Source organism: Cynocephalus volans, chromosome 4 (genome assembly GCF_027409185.1).
Source record: "Cynocephalus volans isolate mCynVol1 chromosome 4, mCynVol1.pri, whole genome shotgun sequence".
Taxonomy (NCBI): Eukaryota; Metazoa; Chordata; class Mammalia; order Dermoptera; family Cynocephalidae; genus Cynocephalus; species Cynocephalus volans.
Genome location: NC_084463.1, coordinates 85,998,185 through 86,023,997, shown reverse-complemented (window position 1 = coordinate 86,023,997; position 25,813 = coordinate 85,998,185). Strand labels below are relative to the sequence as shown.

The window sequence follows — 25,813 nt, the reverse complement described above, 5'->3', positions numbered from 1 at the left end:
CAAAAGTGGTCTCTAATAACTCATCTAGCTTTAACACTTTTCTAACTTAGTAAGGAAAACAATGACAATAAACTGAAAACAATTTTCAGCAAACGCTTTCAACATTCAGCACAAAATGGAGCAAATGTAACACTTTAGCCAATAAAAGGAAGCATTTAACATCCTCTATATTATTGCACTTACTACAATTTATTTAGTTTGACTAAATAAATATGTAAGTAGCTAGTCAATGATTTATCCCGCTTGAGTTTATTTCTGTAGGTTCAACTAAAGATTGAAAGCAGTTTCCAAATGAAGCATGAAGATGAGGTGATATAATATGGAAATTAAGTTATCCCCTACTTCCTTATGGCTAAGTATAAAGACTAACTGCTAGTCTTGGATAATTTCAGCAAATATATTGATTCACAGTACTACCCAATCCTTCATCTAAAAGTGAGAAGTGATAGGAAATAAACAGGTTTGGTATTGCAGGGGGCTATTTTTTCTTGGTTGCTGTTCATTTCATAAAAATAATAAGTTCTTTCATATTAAGAAGGATCTGTGAATATATTTAAATGTTTGCTACAAGAATGATCATGTAAGCGATTTCCTGAAAAGTGGTGGTCAAAATTTTTGCAATGTGGCAGGATTCAATAATAATATAATTATCTCCTCAAATATCCATGTTTTATCCCAAGGGTCTTGGGTTTATGGCAAAAAAATAAGTAAAAACAACTTAGATCACTCACACTTTTAAATATCCCCAGCAGATATAGAAAGTACTAAAATGAATTGAATCTCTCAAAAAACAACCCTTCAAACAATTCATATAAGTTTTGTCACTTCATAAAAGCATTGAAGTGGACACAAAGAGTTCTCTCAAAAGCAGTCTGGAAACAAATTGTGTGACTTTAGGTACAATCAAAATAAAAAGTGAGCTATAGAAGTAGAAGATTGGCACACATTTTTCCAATATATCTAAAACAGCAATTTTCTAGTGGAAAAGAAATTGTCCTTATATAAAAAGTTTTTACCAAAACCTAGGTTACATAAAAACCACTTAGATGCTACCAGTAAACAGAACATAAATAACTTCAGGTAAGAAAACAAAGGCCCTCTATGATAAATATTACTACAACTGCTAAAGGAAAAAAATCTAAAGATAAAGGAAAATACATTCCTCCCTATGAACTAGATGCATGTTACAAGTAAATAGTCTTTAAGGTTCTAAAGTTTAGGAAATGGGTTATTATAATAAATTTTTGTTGTCTGTGTATCTACCTCCAGGCTGAGCAAAAAGCTTTGTACCTAATGAGCACAATGCAGTAAAGTGGAAAGAGCCAGCCATTGGAATTAAGGCCTTCATTCAAACCCCAGGTCTGCCATTTTCTAGTACCCAACAAACCTCACTGAGCCTCTGTGTTCAATATGTAAAACAACTCTTGTTTTGGGGACTTGTTAGGAAAATTGTTATGATTTTTTCCTACTATTTTTTTGACAGTTTTTTTATTGATCACCAGTATGTGGTGATCAAGTCAGGATCATTAGTATACTCATGTTTGCAAAATGTAATCAATGTTTGTGCCCCTTAACTAATTTCTTGCTAACCCCTCCTCCCCTCTCCCTTTCCCACCTCTAATTTGTTAGGAAAATTAAATGAGACATTTGTGATTCTCCTATTATAATACCTAGAATATAGAACCCATCTAATAACTTTTAAACAAAAAAATCATAACTAAACTACATTTTTAAAAAATAATGATTTGTTCCTGTGTTAATAGCCTCCCTACTTAGAGCTTTAAGTGGACCTAGTGCAAAAGCATAGGAGACTTTTCTTTCTCTGTATTCCTCATAACATCAACATCCAAATATAATTACATTGTATTATTTCTATTCAAAACACATTCTGAAACTGTTTTCTTTATCTTTGCATTTAAAAAAATATATGAACAGTTCACTAAACATTTCATTCCATTTCTTACTAGATGAGTAGTTGGACACTTTTACTCATCACAAAGGGAAAGACTGATTTAATGTTAATAAAAACTATATGGTTGAGAAATCTATGAAATCCAGAAGAAAACAAAGAGTAATAGAGGCAGCAGACCACATATGGGTTAAAAGAATGAAATTTGAAATAAGATGGACCTAGGTTCACATGTGGGCTCAACTAATTACTTTGTGATCTTAGGGAAGTCACTTAACTTCTCTCAGTATCAATTTCTCTTGTAAAATGAGGCAAAAAATACCCACCATGTAGAACTGTTATAAGGGTTAAAGTACTTAGAATAATACCTAACATACAATAAGATCCCAATAAATGTTTGGTTTTTATTGCTATTAATACCACTCAGATTAAATATAGCATGTTGCAAAATTAGTACTTAGCCCTGCCCATGTCTCATTTATGACACTGAACAACTTAGGTGTGAGAGTGTAGGTATTAGGAAAAAGTGTTTACTATTCTCTAGTGACTAATAATCCCTTTGATGAGATTGAATTTGTTAAAATACCCTTATTGTTCATGATGTTTCATAAATAATGAGAATGAGGGATGGAGCAAGTAGTAGCTACCATGTTCTAGTCTGGGTATTAATGCATTAACACTGAACATGAACATTTAGTGTTGAACAGAAAGTGAATTCTCTTAGGTACTTCTAAAGTATATTCCAAATATGTCTGTATCCTTCTTTTAACTGTCATTTCCTCAGATGAAGCCTCCGTATCTCTCATCAGGATTGCTACAATAACCTCCTGTCTGGTCTCCTTGCTTGCACTCTTGCCTACCATTATTCAATCCATTATCTAACATGAGCCAGAATGATATTTTAAAAACATGAATCACATTATGCCACTCCCCCAATTAAAACCCTTTGGAATAATATCCAAACTCCTTATCACAACCTTTGTGGAACCAAGCCTCCAAGATGGCACCCAATGAACCCTACTTCCTGATATTCACACCTTTGCGAAGTTCTCTTCCATACTGTACCAAGACTGATCTGTGTGGCCAATAGAGTATGTCAGAAATGATGGCACACCACTTCCAAAATAAAAGAATATGGCTTCTATTTTGGTGCTCTCTCCATTGCTGACACACACACACACGCACACACGCATGCACGCGCGAACTAAGGCCTCTGGTCAACAGCCAGTGAGGAACCGAGGCTGCCAGAATCCACGAGTGAACCCGGAAGTGGATTCTCCAACTTCAGTCAAGCCTGAGATGACTGCAACCCTGGCCAACAAATGACTGCAACTTCATGAGGCCCACTGAGCCAGAACCACCCAGATAAACACTTCCAGCTTCCTGTCTTCAGAGAAACTATAAAATGTTTATAGTTTAAACTCTTATGTTTTGGGTTAATTTAGCAATAGATAACTAATATAACCTACAAAGACCCTGATAACCTAACCCTTGTCTACTTTAATCTTAACTCCTATCATTCTTCTTTTGTTCATTATGTTCCAGTAACACAGGCCTTTTAACTCCTCCAAGGACCAACCTTTCTCACCAGCTTTAGACCTGCTATTCCTTCTACCTAGAATGCTTATTCTCACAATACCTGAATAGCTGGTTGCTTTTCATTGAACTTCAATTATTTTTTGGTCCTAATTCACCTACATAATATATATCTCCCCCCATTTTACTTCACCCAGCACCCTATTTTCTTCATAGCACTAATCACAATCTATAATTCCCTCCCCGACACATAAGAATTTGAGCTCCCAAAGTGCAGGGACCATACCCATCACATTCTTCATTGCATCTTAGAATAAATTTATTCAGAGCATAGCACAGAACAGAGATTAAATAGACATTTGTTGCATGAATAACAATTGACTTTTTTTGGCAAAAACAAAACAAAAAGCTCACTACAGATATTAGCTTTAGTAATAGAGGCCAGACATTCTTACGGTAAACATTGTGTAGAAAAGGTATCTTTGTTAGTGGAAATGCAATCTTATAATGATTACTGGGAGAGAGTATGCAGTATACTTACTTGATTTTAGTCACAACAAACAGATCGTTGAATAGGAAAAGGTGTCGCTCCTGCCTCTGCAGGCCTCTTTTCAGCTCTACTGGGGCATCAATCAGCAGAGTCCTACTGGAGCACATAAATGATGACAGAAATGCAGATGTGTCAACACTAGCAGAAGGACTTTTCCTGTAACAGATCAAATGCCACAGATCAGCTATTCAAATGATCAAGTATAGAACCAAGTTTTTATAAGAGTACAGCTGATCGTTGGACAAGAAATATAAAATTCTATAATGTTTTTAATGCAATGGCATAGTGTCCTTATTGGTCTCCAGTCTATTCTCCACACAACAGTCTTTAAAGTTTCATTATAAAAATTTTGAAACATAAAGCAAAGCTGAAATAGTTTTATAGTAAACACATGTATACTCCAATGTAGATTCTACCATTAATATTCTATGTACTTGCTTTATCATATACCTACTCAACTATCTATCCTTCTATCTCTTTATTCATTTTATTTCTGACATTCAGTGCAAACTGCATACAGCAGTGCATATCTTCCAAAATATTTTGGTATGCATATCATTAGAGTTCAATATTTATTTAGAATTTTTCTTTTGATATAAAATTAACTTAAAAAATGAAATACACAAATGCACAAATCTTAGGTGTATATTCACTGAGTTTTGACAAATGTATTCATCTGTGTAATTTAAATCCCTATCAAGATACAGAAAATTATTATCATTCCAGAATATTTCCTCTTGTCCCTTCTCAGTAATTCTATATAAATTATCTCTATGCATTGGCCCCTAGTTTGTTTATTTTTTCATTGTATGCTGAGACCTATTAGCTCAAAAGCTCGCTGGTACCAAATTCAAGTTTACACACCCAATTATTTGAAAAACAGCCCAAATGAGCAGATTTTTAGTCCCCCACGCCACCGCCATGCTACTGTGCAACATTACCTGGACATGTAACCGCCAGAGATATCCTCTCTGATCTTCCTCTCCTGTAGGAGGTTCCCTTGTCCTCCTCCCCTTCTGGATGGTGGCCCCTTGCCATAAGCCTCTGGACAGTTTCATGCTATGAGCGACTTATCTCCTCAGGCAATCCTGTCCAATGGTCATATCTTTTTCCATGATCAACCCCCAAACTCCTTATACCAGTCAGTCTCTATTCCATCTCCTCATAAGCAACCACTATTTCCCAATGAAGATTAGTTTTGCCTATTCTAGAATTTTATGTAAATGACACCGCAGTATATTCTCTTTTGTGTAAGATATCTTTTACTCAGCATGTTTTTGGAATTCATTCATATTGTCACATTTGTGAGTAATCCCTTCCTTTATATTACTGAATAGTATTCAATGTATGAACATACCAAAGTTTATCTCTTCTCCTACGGATGGACATCTGGGCCGTTTCCAGTTTTATGAATAAAACTGCTATTAAATGTTCTATTGTTCTTTTTGTGACCTATGTTTTCATTTCTCTTGGGTAACTACCTCAGAGTGGAACTTTTGGGTCACAGAGCAAGTGTATGTTTAATTTTACAAAAAACACTAGTTTTCCAAAGTGGTTGTACCATTCTACATTCCCAGCAACACTGTAGAAGAGTTCCAGTTTCTCCACAACCTTACCAAGGTTTGGTGGTGTCCGTCTTTTGAATTTTAGCTACTCTAGTGGATGTATAGTAGCATCTCATTAAGATTTTAATTTTCATTTCTCTGATAACTAATTAATTTATTTCATGTTCTTACTGGCCATTTGTGTATCTTCACTGGGAACTGTCCTTAAATCTTTAGCCTATTTATCCAAAAATCATGTATGTATCTTTTTATTACTGAGTTGTAGCAATTTCTTTATGTTTCCTAGATAGCAGTCATTTGTCAGGTACGTGTTTTGGGAAATATTTTCTCCCTACCTACTGCTTGCCTGTATACTTTCCTAATGATGTTTTAAAGAAGAAAGAAACAATCAGCACTAAAGGTACAAGTTATCCCTCATTTTACAGATTTGAAGCTATTTACAGTAGTCAAAATATACCATAATTAAGTGAAGGCGATTTACAAGTAAGCATGGTTTCAAAATATGTGCATTTAAAAATTCTATGTAGCCTCTGAGACAAACATTTCACATTGATTCAACTCCCTCCTCCACCATGGTGACTGAGCTCAGTAGTTTAGTTGAGTAGGTTAGGACTTAATGGCTTGGGAGGTAGGGGCTGATTCTAACTTTTTTGCAAAGTAGCGTGCAAGTTATTTGGTTGCCTGTTTCTGCAGCTGTAAAGTAGGGAAGTTAGACTCGGATTATAAGATCTTTAAATTTCCCTTATAATTTGTATATGGTACTAACTATACTAATAAGTACCCAAAAAGTAGAATTAAGATTACTGATGAAAGACAAAAAGATAACAGATATGATTAGCTATTGGGTTGCGTGAAAGCAACCCAATCCTAAAGTATGGTTTATAAATGCATAATTAAGTATATTGAGAGTCATCTCAGGGAAACAATTTAGAGTTGAAATAATAATAATAATAATAAAAAAAACCCAAGCAACAGTGACACATCCATGCAAGCAACAAAGCCAGACGAGATGCCTGGGGGTCTACATGCAGGGGCCAAGGGCCTAGGCCATCCCTTGCCCACATCCAGGCAAGCAACACAGCCAGCCAAGATGTTCAGAGGTCCTGAGATGGGAGCCAAGGGCCAGCCACACCCCCAACCACAACCAGATCCTAAAATGTATTTATTAGATATGTGTGTTTCTTTGGGGTGTGTGACCTATCTGCTCATTTACTTGACCAGATTTCTGCTTAGGTTTTTCTAACACATTTTTAAGGGTTCTTTTTGCAATTAAAAAATAAAATAAAATAAAATAAAATAAACCCCAAGCAACAGTAATAACAATAATAATAACAAGAACTAAGAGATAGTTCTCTATTAGTCTAATTAAAAAGGAGCTTAAAGAACAAGAACTTGGCAGAGTCTCCATTAAAGTACAGGTCGTAAGAGGCCATGACTTATCACCCCAACTATCCGATTCACCTGGCAGCTATAATAAATGGGGATTCTAGCTTATCTATGTTCCTTGGGTTTGAATAGTATGGGTCATAATGTCTGATCTCTCCCAGGAATACTAAAAGTCTAAGGACCATACACTATCCTGACAACTTTGAGATAATGCCTGAGTGATCAGCCATCCCTTCCTCTATTATAGTCATTCTCTGTGTGTTGTCCCCTGACCAGCAGTATCAGCAATAACTGGGAACTTCTTAAACATGCAAATTTTAAGGCCCACCTCAGACTTACTGAATCAGAAATGCTGAAGGGTTGGTTCAACATTCTGTATTTTAACAAGCCATTCAAGTAACTACTACACATTGATGTTTGAGAACCACAGTGGTTGACTGCTGGTAACTGAAACTGTGGGTAATGGGGGACTATGTATAACAAAAAGATGTATAGGTGAAGAACAAGGCAAGTAAATCAATTAGAATCCTTTGGAAGAAAAGGGAAAAGGGGGTTTTATGCTTGCTATTATAGATTGGAATTAAGCAGGGACAAAAGAAAATGCCCACATTCTCCATCATAGAGAAGAATCTTTTCTCTCTCAAATTCTCTTAGGGTGAGGGATCAAAAAAAGGTATAATGACATCTTTTACTATGTAGTGATCTTCAAATTTATAGAAGATAGGAAGAAAGCTTCATTTACTCTTGCCAAAACTGAGCAAGGACAAGGCTAGCAAGCAATAAATGGAAGAAAGAATGGCTAAAATAGCATTTTACATAGCCTTAATCTCTTTATGGAATGACAAGAAAATACTGAGAGAGAAAATCATCTTTTGCATTTCGGTTTAGATATCCAATAAACAACTGCTTTTTGGTTATAGTAATAAACCAGCAGAGAGCAGTATGGTTTAAACTAGGGATCCTGAAACTATTACTTAAAGGGTCAGATAATAAATAGTTTAAGCTTTGAGGGCCATACAGTCTGTGTTGAAACTATTCAACTCTGCTTTTGTATTGCTACATCACTCATAGACAATACATAAGTGAACAGGTATGGCTGTGTTCCAATAAAACTTCATGCACGAAAACAGGAGGTCTGTCTGGGCCACAGTTTGCTGACCTCTGGTTTAAACAATACTTCTAAATGTTTAAATGTTTATAAATTAAGGTTAATCAGAAGCAATTAGGAAATTATTATTTTTTGCTTGGGGTTAGCCTAGGCCAAGGATTAATTAGGCTATTTTTAAAAACGGTATTTATTTTAAAGCAATTCCAAAGGATGTTCATACATAGCAACTCATTTCTACTTCACGGTAATACTGTCAAATAAGTACATTTGGTGGTGGCTTTGAGGAGAATCCACAATGAAATTACTTTTATTTTTCTGTGTGGGTTTATCAACATATACGTCTATACTCTGTCATGTTAAAGATCAACATATAAGTATGGCAAGAGATGTTTTAATACTTTAGCAAGCTCAGCATTGGTTAAAAAACATTCACGCAGTACTTCAGAGAAAAATAAACATCTCAGCACCCACATAATTTAAAAAGAAAAAATATTTCATAGAAGGAAACAAAAACACAACCTTTATGTTTTTTAAAACTACAAATCTTAATCAGTGTCTCCTACTTAAAAATGTATTCCTCAATTACGTGTTTCTGAAGTCTTTATTTTTAATCTGAGTGCAAAGTAGATGTGTTTATTTTAGTCTCTTAGACTATGGAAATGGGGAGGGGTAAGATTATAACCTTCTATTTAGCCTCTTAATATAACCTGATTAGGATTTACAAGTTATAATTAACAGAGCTCTAAAATGATCTAACAAATACAAGCAGAGTCTAAGAATTAACCTGTTGCTTGCTTCTTATATATTAACATTTCATTTTTAAATGGGATTGTGAAGCTATTTCTGAAGGCAAAAAGGAGTTTTAGGAACGTAATCGTTCTTTTGCTAAAACTAGATAATAACTTTCATGAAAGATGGCCACAGTAATATCTCTTAATTTATTGCTAAGGCTCATTCTAAAAGTCAATCCACTTTTTGGTACAGTTTTAGAGGTGGTGCTTTGTTGTAAATCACAAAATAAACTAAAATTCAGAATACTTCTTGGAAATGTCTATGTTTATAAGTGGTAATCAATAAGAGATTATGATGACCAGTGCTATATAGGACCTGGACAACCTCAAAGCCTGTTACAGTAACGAGCACATAGTCACTGCTCAATAATTATTGAATAACTGAATAGAATTTACCTTCCAGAAATTTACTCATATCTCAAAGCCCATTCCAAATGCCGTCTATTCCATGAAAACTTTCTCTCAACTGAATCCTTGCTTGGCATCTCTATATGACATCTAACATTCATATTCTCATTTGACATTAACTGAACACACAATTACCATATAATAAGTTATTTGTAATAGTGATAAGGGTTGCCTTTGCTGGCTACCTGCCATGTGCCAGGCACTGAAGATAGGTTAGATCCCTGGCCTTAAGGGGTTAGCAGTCTGACAGGGGATTCAGACTTACTAGTAAACACAATGATAAACCAGTGAGGTAAGGTAAGTGCAATAAAAGAAATGCAAAGTGCCAAGGCACAAAGAAGAGCAAAAACAGGAATCCCTACCTGAGATTGGACTGGTTAGAAAAGTTTCTTGGAAGAACCAAAGTTTTAAGACAGACAGACCAATGAAGTCTGAAGAGAACTCTAAGAAGAACATGTCAAACATGTACCTGCACCATGTGCTTCAGGAACTGTGGAAAGTTCAGGAAGTCTGGAGTTACAAGCACCTGAGGAAGAGTTGCAGCAAATGAGGAAGGGGCCAGATCATCAATGTTTTCCCTACCATGCTATGGGGCTTAGATTTTATCTGAAAGCATTAAAGGATTTTAAGCAGTATACTGTGTTTTGTAACATATTGAAGAACACAGAGAAGGGCATCTTAGAGGAAAGGAGACATTAGGGAGTTACTGCAGTAATCTTAGGCAAGAAATGTTGCACACCTGAGTTGGCAGTGAGAAAAGGATAGGAAAGATAGAAGAAAACATATTTAAGAGATATTTTTTTAACAGATTGTTAATTCATTCCATGCAATTGTATGTTTAAAACTGCTTAAAATGACAATCCTTATGATATGTATTTTACCACAATAAAATAAACACAGATTGTTAAAATATGTAAATTGATAAGTTGTGAGGGGTGAGATGAAGATAAAACTGACTAAGAAAAAATACAGCCTTACTGCACATTCTTTATTTTTTATTTATTTTTCATGCATTAAATACCTGCTGAGCGTCTATATGTGTTGGCTAGGCATTGTGCTAAAATGGTGGAGATACAAAGCAAACAGTTTAGATTACTCTGTATTCTTTTGGAACTTGAGTCTAGTTATTCAGCTCCATTTCAAGTAGAGGTTGGAAACCGCACTCCACAGTCTTATTTTATTTGGCCCACAGAGGATTTTCAAAAACATTTGGGTTTCAATGTCTAGTTCACCACGTTCCCTCTCTGCTACTTCTTTACTGTCTACTGCACTTCCTAGGGCCCTGAAATCCTTTCAGTTTGTGATTCTTGTCCTAGTGTTGCTTCTTTTTAACTAGCTTAATTTTGAGTTCTTTTTAAAAATTATGGTAAAATGCACATCAAATAAAATTTTCCATTTTGACCATTTAAAAATGTATAATTCAGTGGTATTTAGTACAGTAACAATGTTGTGCAACCATTAACACCATCTAGTTCCCAAATATTTTCAGCACCCCTAAAGGAAATTCTATACCTATTAAGCAGTCACTTCCCTTAGCTCCTGGCTGGCAACTACTAAAAACTTTCTGTCTCTATGGATTTGCCTATTCTGGATATGTCATATCATATAATACATATGTCCTTTTATGTCCAGTTTATTTCACTTAGCATAATGTTTTCAAGTTTGATAGATGTGGTTGCATGTATCAATACTTCATTCCTTTTGATTGCTGAATAACATATTCCATTGTATGAATATACCAAATGTATTTATCCAGTCATTAGCTGATGAACATTTGAGTCATTTTCCACCTTTTGGCCATTCTGCATAGTGCTGTTATAAAAGTTTGTGTGCACATTTTTATTTGAATAACTGTTTTCAATAATTTTGAATACATATCCAGGAGTAAAATTAATGGATCATATGGTAATTCTATGTTTAACTTATTGAAGAACTGCCAAACTGTTTTCCACATTGGCTGCATCAGCTGACATTCCCACCAGCAACGTATGAAGGTCCTAGTGTTACTTTTGATTCTTCCCTCTTTTGCTCCCCACATATAATAATTTCTTTTGTTTTAAGGACATTCTAACTAAAGAATAAAATTTCTTGACTCCAAGCCCTCACATAACCTACAGTCATTTCATTCATAATGAACTCCTAACTGAACTCTCTACTTTCATGCTCTTTTCTCTAATCTATATTACTCACTTCTCACTTCTGTCAAATTAATCTTCCTGATGCAAGTACCAATCATTATAACATGTACTCTAAAGAGTAAAACCAACTTAATAAACTATCGAGTTCTAGCATGTTTTACCTTACCTGGTGGTAATATATCAGGTTAGAACTCCCTATATTGCCTGTATAAGGGGTAATCCTGTTGAGTCTTAGACAATAAATTAGTCCAGAAGTAATTTGGAACAAAAAGACATAACTATTGAAATAAAGCTATAAAAACCATTATCAACATCAAAACTGTATCTTACTCAGCAATAAAAATTTATCCATTAAATATTAATGACTATTTTGAACATCTCAGCATTGAAAGCATATTATCTGGAAATATAGTCTAAAACAACCATTTGTCTTATTGATGAGACAAAGCATAAGAAAGTACTATGACATTTCAATTGTCATTATCTTGATAAAATCACATTCAAATCACCAAAGGAAACTACATATAGTGATAATAATATGATGTGATTGCAATATGTACTATACTTCCACTTCCAAGTACTCTCAGTGATAAAATGATGAATCATGTAGCTCACATACAGTCTGAATTCTGACTTGGATTATGAGAACAAAGCCTAGTGATAATCCCAAGATCAAAATGAACTAAGATAGGATAAGGGCTTAGCAGGATAGATGGATGAGTGGTTGGATAAACAGAGTGAGCAAGGGCTGAAAAGCAAGAAGTATTCAAAGCAGCATTTAAAAATTATCATCAAAATGCTGATTGGAACAGACAGCTTCTATGATATAATGAGACCAACAATCTTACATCAACAATAATGCTAATATTTAAAGATCAAGGAAAACATTAAATTAGTAAAGACAGAATAACAAGAATGGAAAGAGGGAGTGAAGGACAGAAAAGGACACTAATAAATAGTTACACTAATAGAGCAAGATCCACACACAAAGAAACATCATTTCCAAAGAAGGGAGTTAATTATATCACTTCCTCACAGCCTTGACACAGAAACTGCTCAACAACATCTATTAGGAATTCACTTAGTGCAAAGCATTTGACATTACAAAAACAAAGGAGAGAACAAGACCCTATAAGCATTGTCTCTGAGGACTTCATAAAGTGATAATTTATATACAAATTACATACCATGATGCAAGCCCATTAATCAGAGAAAAATTTGAGCTTGAGAGCTTCGAATAGCCTAGTAAAAATGGCAACTTTTCGAGAAGAATAGCTCTACTGGATTATGAAAGAATGAGTACAAACAGAGAGATACCAATTAAGGACTGGAGAAAACACCAAACCAGTCACTTTCATATGGCCTGCTGAGTTAAAAATACTACTTATCTTCATTATCAACTAAGTAAAGTTGGTTTCGGTCAACTTGAATCAAAGAAGAGTGGAGAAAACACTCAGGCTACTCAAGGAAATTTATATATGTAGTAATTACAATGTGATGTGGCTATATGTTTATTTACTGATTCAACAATGAACCAAGTCACTAGTATGCAGATTAGGCATTCTAGTAGTTTGACTAGTTTAGTTCAGGTTATAATTAAATAATGGTACACTAAAAAGAGAAAAAAGAATAATACCTGATTAAAGGTAGTTTTATCTACAATTTTTAGGTCTGTTAAAGTTAAAAAATATCAGCTAAAAACTTGTAACTAGGACATTAAGAACTACCATATTATACCTATGAATTACAAAGTCTTAAAGGCAGTATACTCAAGGCACTGACTTAAGTTACCTATCACCTCCAGCTCATTAATGCCAAAATGTCAATATTCAGGTTAATACATAAATGAGTTGATTCAATTAGTTGATTCATAATTAATAGAAGAGATAGCTTGGACAGGAAACTTTAACGATTATCCTGAAAAAATACCTACATAATATGTTTTAACATAAGTAAGAACCACATAATGAATACTTGCTTTAAGACATTTTTAAAAGAAAATAAGAGGTTCAATGCATTAAAGTTTCTTTTAAAAAAAATCATTAGTCTTTGAAATAAATTTTTGAGCACATTCTTGTTTTTGATAAATTTATTTCAAATTAAATCATTTGAAGAATTAAAGCAAATAATTTTTTTAGTGGATGCTAAATAAAAACATGAATATAATGGAATATTTTAATTTAGAGTGTTGTTTTTCTATATTGAGGTGGCTAAACTATTTGATGAAGGTTTAACTTTTATTTTTTAAATCCCAAATCATATTCCACATCTAAAAATAATTTATTCCATCACTCACACACGAGTGATTGCCCACAGTACATTAAATACTATTCAAAGTACTGGGAATATAGCAGCCAATGAAGTAGCTAGGGGCCACACAAAGAATTTCACATTTTAGTCGAAGTGAGATAGAAGAGGGGATGGTTTGAACAGAGAAGCAGCAGAATCCATATGGCGAGCAGATGGCAAAAAGACTGGAGGGAGGCAAGAGTGGAAGCATGCATTAAATACTTGCTTCAACAAAATTTTAAAAGGTGGTGTTATAACAACAAGGTCAAGGGTTTAGATCCCTTTATCAGCCAGCTGCAAAACCCCTGCCTCCCCAAAAAAGAAAGAAAATTTAAAAGAAAACTACAGTAAAGAGTTGGCTAAAATTATTTAAATAAAAACTTTTTGGAGCCTTTTTGCAATATAGTAACTTAGGAGAGAGATAATGATGGTTTGCAAAAGATGGTAGCTGTGAAGTTTCTAAGAAATTCTGGATATATTTCTTTTCTTTTCTTTTTTTTTTTTAACTTTTACAATACATTTTATTTAGTCCAATATTTCAAAAATAGCATTTCAACATCTAATTAATGTAAAGATTAATGAGATATCTTGCTTTTTTAAAAAAATTTTATTTCGTCGATATACATTGTGGCTGATTAAGTCAGGTACAGAAAGAGAAATACCACATGTTCTCACTTATTGGTGGGAGCTAAAAATTAATATATAAATTCACACACACACACACACACACACACACACACACACACACACACACACACACCGGGGGGGGGGAATTCTGGATATATTTCAAAGGTAGAACCTAAAAGGATTTGATGATAGAGTGATTTCTGGCATGAGCAACTGGGGTAGAGATGAAGATAAGAAATTTGGTTTTGTACAAGTTAGGCTTGAAACAGCTATTAGACATCAAAATGGGGATTTTAAAGCTGCGGGAGAGATCAGATCATCTAGAAAGTTAGTACAGAAGGAGAGCAGGTTCAAGTACTGAGCCCTGTGGCATATCGACATTTACAGTTTGGGAAAAGGAGAAACTAGTAAAGCAGAACAAGCTGGTTGTCAGTAAACAGAACCAAGAAGCCAAAAGAAGAAGGGAGAGACTGGGGTGTCCAATGCTGAAGAAAGGTCAAGGAAGATAATATGACCAAAGATTATGAAGTTCTCTAGTGACCCTGAGAAGAACAACTTGATGGGCATTCATGAAGAAATGACTCCAGCTTGGTTTTATGTTAATGTCAAAGTTTTGGGAATTGATGATTCTGCAAAGTCACTATCTAACTTGTTCAAAACCATGTTCGATTTCTGGAAAAAATGTGTTTAAGAAGATAACAAATAAAACTGGATACATACAAAAGATGTCTCTAATCCAGGGAAGCCCTAATAAAATGATATTGTCCATTATTTGGTAGAGCTATTTACAAAGCTCTAACAGTATTCTCTCCCTACAACAGCTAAAACAACTAAAGTTAATAGAACCTAAAAGCTACATCATAATTAGAGTAGATATTTTCACATATTCCAGAAAATTCTTCCCCACAGTTCCAAGAAAGTATCTCCCTTGTGAGAATGCTAAGCATGCTTTCTTGTGCTCAGTAGCAATAACATTTAAGAAACACTACCAACTTTTTGCAAATTGTTATTGGAAGTTAAGTATCAGTTGAGATAAAGAAAAGAAGTCAGAATACTCTTTGACAGCCAGTCCATTTCAGTTTTCCAAAAGAATGTTTTAAAACTATCTTACATATTAAAGCCTTGAATAATTACCAAAAAACCTGGGATTTTTTGTTTTAACATTTAGGACTGAACAGCCTTCCTGTCTACCAAATCTAACATATGTATGTCACAATATATATGTATATATGTATATGTACATATGAATATGTGTGTGTACAGATGTTTTTAACTTACAATGGTGTTACATTCTGATAAAAACCCATTCTAAGTTGAAAATATTGTGGGTTTAATATACCTAAACTTATGGAATATCATAGCTTAAATATGCTCAGAATACTTACATAGCCTACAATTGGGCAAAATCATCTAACACCACACTTACTTTTAGAACAAGTTGTTGAATATCTCATGTAATTTATTGAATACTGTACTGTATTGAAAGTGAAAAACAGAATGGTTGTATGGGTACTCGATTATGGTTTCTACTTGAATGTGTATCACTTTCACACCATCACAGAGCTGAAAAATCATAAGTCAAACCATCTTAAGTCAGGAACTGTGTGTATCTGAATCCTTGATAACTGAGGATTATGTAGATGTTAGAGACACAATGAATTATGATTCCAGACAAAGGAACAGACTCATAAGTCCCACATCATAACACGAAATGCTTTTTAAATCAGTAAATCTTTGATGTTAACTTGCAATAAAATATTCACATGTCTCTTTTGGATAAAAGTACACCAAAATTCAGATAACTGAGGTTTCCAGATAACTTGGTTGCTTATTTTACTGTACTAAAACTTACTTACTCTAGGTAGAATAAAAGCAATAACATACTAAAAACATGCTGAAGTCTTAGATAGGGCTGCCTTACTATATCTCAAGTACTTCACGCAAGCCTACATTGGAAAATCTAATCTTGACATTTACACTTTGAAGCATTAAAATCTAACATACTTTCCATTTTCAAACAAAAGTAAACTCAAGTCTTAAAATTATATAGAACAAATGCAACATACATTGTCAAAAAACTTTGTGCTAAAAGGCTCAAATTGTACAGAAAAACAATTTTACATTTACTACTGTATAAGAAATTGTCTATTTTACAATTATTAATCCTTTCCACCTGGTGCTGTCACCAATGGTGAAAACACCTAAATGAAATGTGATATAACAGTACTTCAAAGGTATGGCATTTAAAACAACTTTTTACCCTGTACAATCTTAACATCTTTCATTTCATTTCACCGTCACCAAAACAAATAAAAATTCTCTAAATTGAACAGGCACATGTTCATTGCCATTAATATGTATTAAAAACAGTGTAATTAGATGTAAAAATGATACAAAAGAAGGTTAAAGGTGGTAAGTATCATAGAAAAGAGGTAAATATTAAGGGAGTTTAGGAGTCAGAAAGTGTCCTCCCTGACAACTAGGTGGTGAAGTTGCAGAGGAGTGGACAGGGAGGAAGACGAGATCAGAAAAAGCTTCACAGAGGAGTCAGCATTTCTTCTATGTCTTTCGGAGAGTTATGTCTTGGACAAAAGAGAAAAACTGAAGCATAAATTGATCAGGTGATTTGCTAAAGGTCACAAAGCTACTTATTGCAAAGTCAGACCTGGGACAATGGTTTCCTGATGCCTAAAGCAAGTAGACTTTGGATTAGGCATGAAATTCTGGACATAAGTGGCAGTTTGGGCAGTATTTTTCATCTAGTTTTACTTGTAGGAAACAATCTTTGTTTATTTTTCCATTTCTCTGGTTGAAATAGGTCACAGTGAAAAAAAATTGCTAAAAGGACACTGAGAACAAGAAAAATTCCATAGCTCATGTTTAAATTAGCTCTGTTTCTTGATCTTTCTCTTCTCTAAACACAGAAACTATATGAAACCTTAAAAAAAAATCCCCTTATCCCTGGTATATTAGCACTATCTGACTCGTAGTAGGTGTTATAATTAGTTGCTGACTTAGTGTATTTATAGCCTACAAATATTCTACTTAGCACTTAATTACACATTAGCTCACATTCTTTACTAATATTTTAAATTTTATTTTCTTCATTGTACATGTTTATGGGGTACAGTTTGTTACTTCAATGCAAGCATATGTTGTATAATAATCTAATCCGAATGTTTAGTATATCATCTAAACATTTATCATTTCTTTGTTACAACATTCAAGATCCTCTTTTCTGGCTATCTTGAAATACACAATACAACATTATTAGCTATTGTCACCCCACAGCACCAGAACTTACTCTACCTGTGTAACTGTAACTTTGCAACTTTGTATTAGTCTACCAACCTCTCCCCACACACCCCACCCCTCGTTCTCTACTTATTTTGTATTTGTACATCATATTTCCCCAATTAGAGGGTAAGCTCCTAGTTGGCACTTTACATTTTAACTACACTATGTAGCAAGGCAGGAACTGTTTGGCTCCACAACTACGGCTAACGCAGGGCTAATGTCTGGAATCCTCACACAGTACCAATTGTCTAGCTCTTAATCCTGTTCGCGACGCCAATTGTAGAGCTACGTGACCATGCCAGTTGTCGGGCTCTTTTACCTGCCCGTAATCCTGCACTAACTGGGCCAATTCATGAGCTAGGGCTGGGTCTGGAGCTCCCAGACCCCTCAAGCCCATTCACAGACTGGGTCAAAAACCCTTCACATGCCAGGCTGGGTCCCCAGACCCCACACACGCCAGGCTAGGTCGCCAGACCCCTTCACGCAAGTCTATGAGGTAGGTAACTGGCCAAAAGATCCTTGGAGCCATAAGTTGGAAAGCATGGCTGCGCAGGGCAGACACCTGAGGCTATCGCCTGAGGCTGACGCCCTCCCGCCTCCTTGCTTCACTAAAACCCTCTCTACTCTCTCTCTCTCTGTGAAGAAGAACACAAGAATAGCAACAAAACTAAAAAGATACATTGGCGCACATGTGCACTAACTCCACCCACCCCCACACACAATTTGCTTACAATGGATGTGCTAAAAACACACCCAATGGGTCCCAAGGCGAGGGCCCTGACCAAACTATTCTGTTTTCCCAACAGGAACCAAATCTTATTTCTGCTCCCCTGTTCTTAGAACTGTGCCTAGCATAGAAGACTCAAATATCTGTAGAATGAACAGCTAAACAAACACAACACAGTGTCCTTAGTTTCTTCTCTACATATAAAAGTGGAGAAATCATTCAGTTTATTTGTATCATTCAGAAACCAAAAACAAATCCCAAAGCCATTTTGGTCTGAATGTGTGGTGACACTCATATTTTTTAGCTGGAGCAGAGGTGGGGTGAGGTGGGAAAGAGAGGTTTTTCTCTCTTTTGTCTGATAATCACCACAGTTACAGTATCCCAGTGGAACACAGGTAAAGAAAGTAACCACCTCTCTGGGGCAGAGGTAGACCCATCTGATCATCTGCTCCCCTTCTCTACCTTTATGATTGTAGTAGCACCTCTACATCCATGCCACTCTATTTCTGGAATTCTTTTCCATTAGTGCTTCTAAATAGAAATCAAAAAGGAGGGGATGAGAATTCCAGAAAGATGAGTACCTGACTTCACGCAATTTAGTTCTCTAATTGCCCCATTTTATTTTCTCAAGTGATCAAATCATTCCAAAAAGTGAGAAAAAGCTAAATGCTATTAGATATTACGTAAGGCAACTGTCTCTCTTGCCTAAGCTAACAGACTCTAATTCAGACTCAACCCTCTCAAAGACTTAGGCTGTGTGCACATGTACAACACCATGTGCTAAGATGCCCAGCATGGTTTTGGAATTCAAAACCCTAATGTGAGGACAAATCTTTCAATTTTGCTCCTTACAAAATACAAAGTCTAGCATATACTCAACAAATGCTTGCTGAACTGAAATCCAAATCGAAGAAAACCAAGAAACATTAATGTACTTATCCATTGGATATCAGTCATAGGAGCCATCATATGAAAATCATTCTATTAAAAGTCCTTTCATCATTCTCAAAAAATTTTTCCTCAAGTTCAAATTATCAGGAGATTTAATCATAATGATCATAAATTAATGCTAAAGAAATATTTTAACTTCTATTTATTCAGTCTTTAAAAAACGTTAGTAATAATGGAATACTTATAAATAACATGTGATGCATGTCACATGTTAAAAGCTAGACAAAATAAAAATCGACAGCTCAACTAAAACCAAACCACATTTTAAGTCATTTTTCACATAGCTGAAATGACATCATTCCTTTAACAAAGCAGAAAGCACACACTGCATCTGTGTTGGTGGAGCTGAGCAAACACACGTGTGGCCTGATTTATTTCCAGACTGTGAAAATTTTAGTGCAATGCTATAGGTGCTTTCCCTGACCATTTAAGCACTAAAGCAAAATTCCCTGGCATAAAGGCCTCTCTGGAAAGAGAGGTTAATGGGAAAGTGCTCTACCAATTCTATCATTCCCAATAAAACTAATTGTAAATAAATTCTGGAGGTTTCTGAATCTTGGAGTTGGGAGAAGAACTGAGAATAAATCTTTAAGCAGAACACAATTAAATTCCAGTAGAAGTTTCATTCTCATTCTTCAGAAAAGTTTCTCCACTGACTTTTACTCTGGATATTTACATGGAGAGTTAGTATTCCACAAAAACAGAGTAACACTAACCACATTTGAGCTGTCTATTCTCTCTTTTTTTAACCAGGAAGCTAGGTAGACAACTTTCTGAAAAAGAAGAAAACAACAACAACAAAAAGGATCGGAGCAAGCCTTATTTGCTTCTGGAACCACAGCCAAATGTGTTCAAAACATTAGCACAACAAATCAGGGTCCCTGCCTTCATGGTACTTACAATCTAATGAGACAAGGTGAGCACATATGAAACAGAGAACAGAAAGTTTTACAATAGGTGGTACCAACTACAAATATAGTAGAAAGAGTCACTGTCTTAAACAAACAAAAAATCCTATACTAAAATCTGGTAGAAATGAGATTTAGGTCGAGCTTATCAATTAATTCCTAGAGTGAAATCCAGAGTGGGGAGAAATGGGAGACCTACATGTAAATTACAGTTAGCACTAATATGTTTTGGATTGGAACATGAAGGCAATCACCACAAGGCCAAAGGTTTGACTGTCGATTTCACTGCTGTGTTCTCAGAAGCACCTGGTCATAGGAAATTCTTTTGCTCTAGTCTTGTAAATCCCCTTTTGCACAGTCATGGGTTTCCTCTGAAGGTGGCAGATACTTGGTTAGTGTCCAAGGAAGAGTTGTCTTTGAAGTAGGTGAGAGTGCCTATCTCTGACCTCTCATTCTTCTATCTGGTGCCTTATTAAAGAGTGGAGATCCTTGGGGTTGGAACTGAGATGACCAATAGAAAGACAGGAAAGAACAAATCCAAATTTATAAATGAGATTTCCTAAAGGTACACGGTTGTCTTTATTTCCTTTAGGGAGCATTTCCCTGAGTATCTTCCATGAAATGTTAATAGGTGTCTCAGATCAGGGAGGCCTTCTCTGTCTATTCTAACCTAGTCACTCTCTAATTGCCCCATTTTATTTTCTTATACTAGACATCACTTTCTAATATTATAATTTGTGTGTTTTGCTATCCATCTCCCCACTAGATTGCAAAATCCATGAAAGCGGGGTCCTTATGACCAAATGCCTAGAAAAGTGCTTGATACATAGTTATTGCTAAAATATCTGTTGAATAAATTAGCAATTATCAGGTACTGTTATAGGGGATGAACGAGACAGATAAAATGCCTATTCCTTCCAGAGTGCACATTCTATGAAGGCATAGATATGGTATTGGGAAAAAGAAACTGAGGGATACACCAGATTGAAGAGGTTTCTTTACCTATTTTCCAGAGCTTTTACTATGCCAGTATGTAGAATAAAAATTGATGAAGAACCTTTCTTTCCCACAACTGCACACCTGGCAGGAGAAATGCTTCCTACTGACATTGAACACACTGAGAAATGCAGTCCAGTGTCTTGCTTAGGTAGTCCCATCCAGCCTGCTTTGGCTGTGATGCTGGCACTAGGGAAGATTCCTATATCTATACCTGGGCTACAGTATTACATAGCCAGTGTGGTGATAGCAATGATAACAGTGATAACTAGGGAGAGATCTCCAACGCAGTAAGGAGCCAAGGGACAAAAGGCTAAATTGACAGTTCCAGCCATCACTCTTCACCTGGATGTTCTCCCTCGACTACTAGTGTAGGAGGATCTGGGTTTTATTTATCCAGCTTGAGATACTCTGGGTCCTTACTAATTTTGTAAAATTCTTAGCCATTATATCTTCAAATATTTTCTCTGTCCCTTTTTCCTTTCTCTCTTTCTTCTGGAATCGCAGTAACATGTATGTTAGACTGTTTGATATTGTTTCACGGCTCCTGAATGCTTTTGTTTTTTCCTTTGTGTTTCTTTGTGTTTCACTTTGGAAAATTTTTATTCAGCCATCTTTCAGGATTACTGCTTCTTCGTTCAGCTATATCAAGTCTACTGATGAGCCTTTAAAAAAACTCTTCATCTATATAAGGAACTCAAACAACTTTACAAGAAGAAAACAAGCAACCCAATTAAAAAATGGGCAAAAGAGCTAAGTAGGCATTTCTCTAAGGAAGATATCCAAATGGCCAACAGACATATGAAAAAATGCTCAACATCACTCAGCATCCGGGAAATGCAAATCAAAACCACATTGAGATACCATCTAACCCCAGTTAGGATGGCTAAAATCCAAAAGACTATGAACGATAAATGCTGGCGAGGCTGCGGAGAAAAAGGAACTCTCATACATTGTTGGTGGGACTGCAAAATGGTGCAGCCTCTATGGAAAATGGTATGGAGGCTCCTTAAACAATTGCAAATAGATCTACCATACGACCCAGCCATCCCACTGTTGGGAATATACCCAGAGGAATGGAAATCATCAAGTCGAAGGTATACCTGTTCCCCAATGTTCATCGCAGCACTCTTTACAATAGCCAAGAGTTGGAACCAGCCCAAATGCCCATCATCAGATGAGTGGATACGGAAAATGTGGTACATCTACACAATGGAATACTACTCAGCTATAAAAACGAATGAAATACTGCCATTTGCAACAACATGGATGGACCTTGAGAGAATTATATTAACTGAAACAAGTCAGGCACAGAAAGAGAAATACCACATGTTCTCACTTATTGGAGGGAGCTAAAAATTAATATATAAATTCACACACACACATACACACATACACACACAAACCGGGGGGCGGGGAGGAAGAAGATATAACAACCACAATTATTTGAAGTTGATACAACAAACAAACAGAAAGGACATTGTTGGGGGGGAGGGGGGGAGGGGGGAGGGAGGGAGGTTTTGGTGATGGGGAGCATTAATCAGCTACAATGTATATCGACAAAATAAAATTAAAAAAAAAAAAAAAAAAAAAAAAAAAAAAAAGAAAAGCCTTCAGGGTTCAATTAAGAGCAATGAGAAAAAAAAAAAAAAAAAAAAAAAAAAAAAAAAAAAACTCTTCATCTTTGATATCATATATTTATCTATAACATTTCCACTTGGCTTTGTAAAATTCCCATCTCTTTGTTGAAATTTTTCATCTCTTGGCAAATGTGGTCTACCTTTTCCACTAGATCCTTTACATATTAATCATAGTTGTTAAAATGTCCCTGTCTGATAGTTCTAACATTTGGTTCATCTCTCAGTCTGGCTGATTGTCTTCTCTTTCAACAGTAGTGTTTCATTATTTTTTAGTGTGTTGTGAACTTTTTGATTGAATGCCGGACCTTGTGATGGAAGAATAATAGAGACTGAGGTAAAGCGTCATGGAAATGGGCATGTCTCTTCTTCTGTTAGGCTACTAGCATGAGAGGTTGAGTCAATTCAGTCAATAGTTGGGTTTGGATTTTGTTGTTGCTATCTTTAACCTCAGTATACCACACACTTCAAATTCTTCCAGCAATGGGCTGCTGTTACCTTGTGCTCAATGCAAGGGGTGGGATATTGGAGGCTTTTCCCCATGTTTCTGCTCTACTTTCAGCTTTCTGCAATCCCTAAATGCTTGCACTACAGAAGGGAAAGTTCTCTTGGCAGCTAGCCCCTTCCCCAACAGCAGACTCCTATTGCTTGTTAGTCAGCACTGGGCTCTTGGTCGGAGCATGTGGAATTCTCAGAACTTCTGGTATGTCTGATTTCTAGGCACAGCCTATGTACCTGGGCCTCTGAGGTAGGGTCTTCTCATATTCCTGCCCCTCCTTAACCCCATGGCTTCCAAATTCTGCCATGAATCTGTGGTAGCTCTTGGGCAGAAGAAAGTTTCCAGCCTCTCCTTCAGTGGCAGCAGAACTCTGCTTTGTATTGGTGCAGAACCCTGGGAACAAGAAGTTTTTTTTTTTTTCCTTCCCATATGGACAGATGACCTGTACTTCAACTCCTTCCCCAGAAGCACTGGGTGTTTGCATGAGTCCTTTGGGTGAGGGAGATTGTTCCCTCTCCAAGAGGCAGATGGGTTTTGCTTTTACCTCTCCCCAGGAAGAAAAAGAGCTTCACCTGGACTCAGGATGAGAGGGTTTGCTGCCCTCCCTTGGTGGCTTAAGGCTTTTGCTTAGTATGAGAGAAGATTAGGAGGAAGAAGGCAATGAGTGCTTCATGTCTGTCTCCCAGAGGCAACCAATTGACTTTTGCATGCCTGGCCACTGAGGTGGGCTCTCTTTCATCTCCTGAACTATCTCTAACCTTTTTTGTGAGAAAACCAGTGTAGGCCCATGGAAAAGAACAAACATGTGAATATTATTTCCCTTTGTGTTCTGGGGATTCCAGTTACTTTAAACTGATACTTTAGCCCACATTTGGGACCTTTACAAAATACTGAACTTTAGTTGATTTCTTTTTACCTGCTTTGGTGATGTCCACCTCTTCCTGCCATGATCTTCCAAAAGTAAAACAGTTTATGTGTCCTATCTCTCTTCGGAGGGGCTTGTCACTCTTTGGAACTTAGTTCACCTGGTTGTTTTACAAACTCAGTTCACTAATGGGTTCAAGAGAACCTATATTTTTGATTTACTCATTATTAGAATGGAAATGATGGTCCCTTGAGAATTTATTTTATTAAGGAAACAGCTGTTTAATATTTTTTCAATCCTTCATCCTTTAAGATGTGAGGGGTTTTTTTGTTTGTTTTTGCTAAGCTCATTTCAGTTCTCAATTTCTAAGGTTTTGAGGAAATCACGGAAGAGAAATATAAATTTAGGCTGCAGTTATCAGTTAAAGAGAATAAGAAACTAAACCTGGCTATCGGGTAGTCACTGGCCATTCAGAGACACAACAGAAACCTAAAGAAATGATTATGTTATGTGTGTGGTGAAAAACCATGATGGGAATTTAGTGTGAGGAGTGTGGGGAGTTGAAGAGGGAAGATAGAAAGATCTGGCTAGGAAAGGTATCACAAGGCATAAGTTGAACTGAGCCATGAAGTAATTATCTCAGTACAGAAGCAAAAGGGGAGTCTATTCAAGGCGAAGAGAGATACATAGACCTTAGAAGTGTCTAGGGCTGAAGGGTGGGGAGGGAGTGCCAGGAAATGAGGATTAATGGCATAAATTTAGGAGTTAGACAGACCTGAGTTTGAAACTTGGTCTGATGCTTCAAGACTGTGTGACTTTGGACAGTCAGGTAAGACCTTTAAATTGCATTTTACCAGTCTGTCAAATGGAAGCATTAATGCCTAGTTCTCAGGGTAGCTGTGTGGACTGAATGAGATAATCCAAGTAAGGCACTTAGCTAAGCACATCTGGATCACGTCTGTGCTCAACACATAATGGCTGTTACTACTGGTAGCAATGGTTCTCTATCACAGAGTAGCAGCACCACACATCCTCTGCAGTATTAATCACTTGGAACTTCTCTAGAAACTTGAAGGAGGCTACAGGGTCACTTGCTTTAGGAAAACAATTGTCTCCCTGTTGCCCAAGAATAATTCTCTTCTTCCTTAACATATTACAGTTCCTATCTCCTCAGCACAAAAACCAGAATATATGTTTAAAAGTAGTTCCAGAGAGCCCCTTGTACTGGGAAACAGTAAGTAATAATTTATGCCTGGCAAATACGAAGAACTACTAATTTCATCTGTTTCACTGCCTCTATGTGGGAAGGAAAGCAGATAAAAAAGGGATACACTGAAAATCCATTCTTACTTACAGGGCAGAGTTAAACCCATGTTACATAATGCAAGTACAGTGAAACACAGTTCAGCAAAGACTTCATTTCTGTACCAGGAACTAATGTTTGGTCCATGTGTATAACATCCAAGACTCAGGTGGTGGTTGTTGGTTTGTTTTTTGTCTTGAGCTACCAGAGCCTGCAGTAGCTCTCCAGACACTTAGCAATCCTGAAGAGGCCTGAGAATTGCCCTCCTAGTGTCGCTAAGGAGTAAACTATATTGCCTGAATCTTATTCCCTGGGCTATACCA

The 25,813-nt window shown here is 36.1% G+C and overlaps 1 protein-coding gene across 1 annotated transcript in view; it reads right to left on the bottom strand.

Annotated features, from left to right (window-relative positions):
• LOC134374920 (rho GTPase-activating protein 20-like) overlaps nucleotides 1-25,813 on the bottom strand; it is a 100,998-nt gene that overhangs the window by 47,701 nt on the left and 27,484 nt on the right. The window contains exon 5 of the mRNA XM_063093077.1: nucleotides 3,987-4,151. Within this exon, the coding sequence (XP_062949147.1) occupies nucleotides 3,987-4,151 (165 nt within the window). The remainder of the gene's footprint in view (nucleotides 1-3,986; nucleotides 4,152-25,813) is intronic.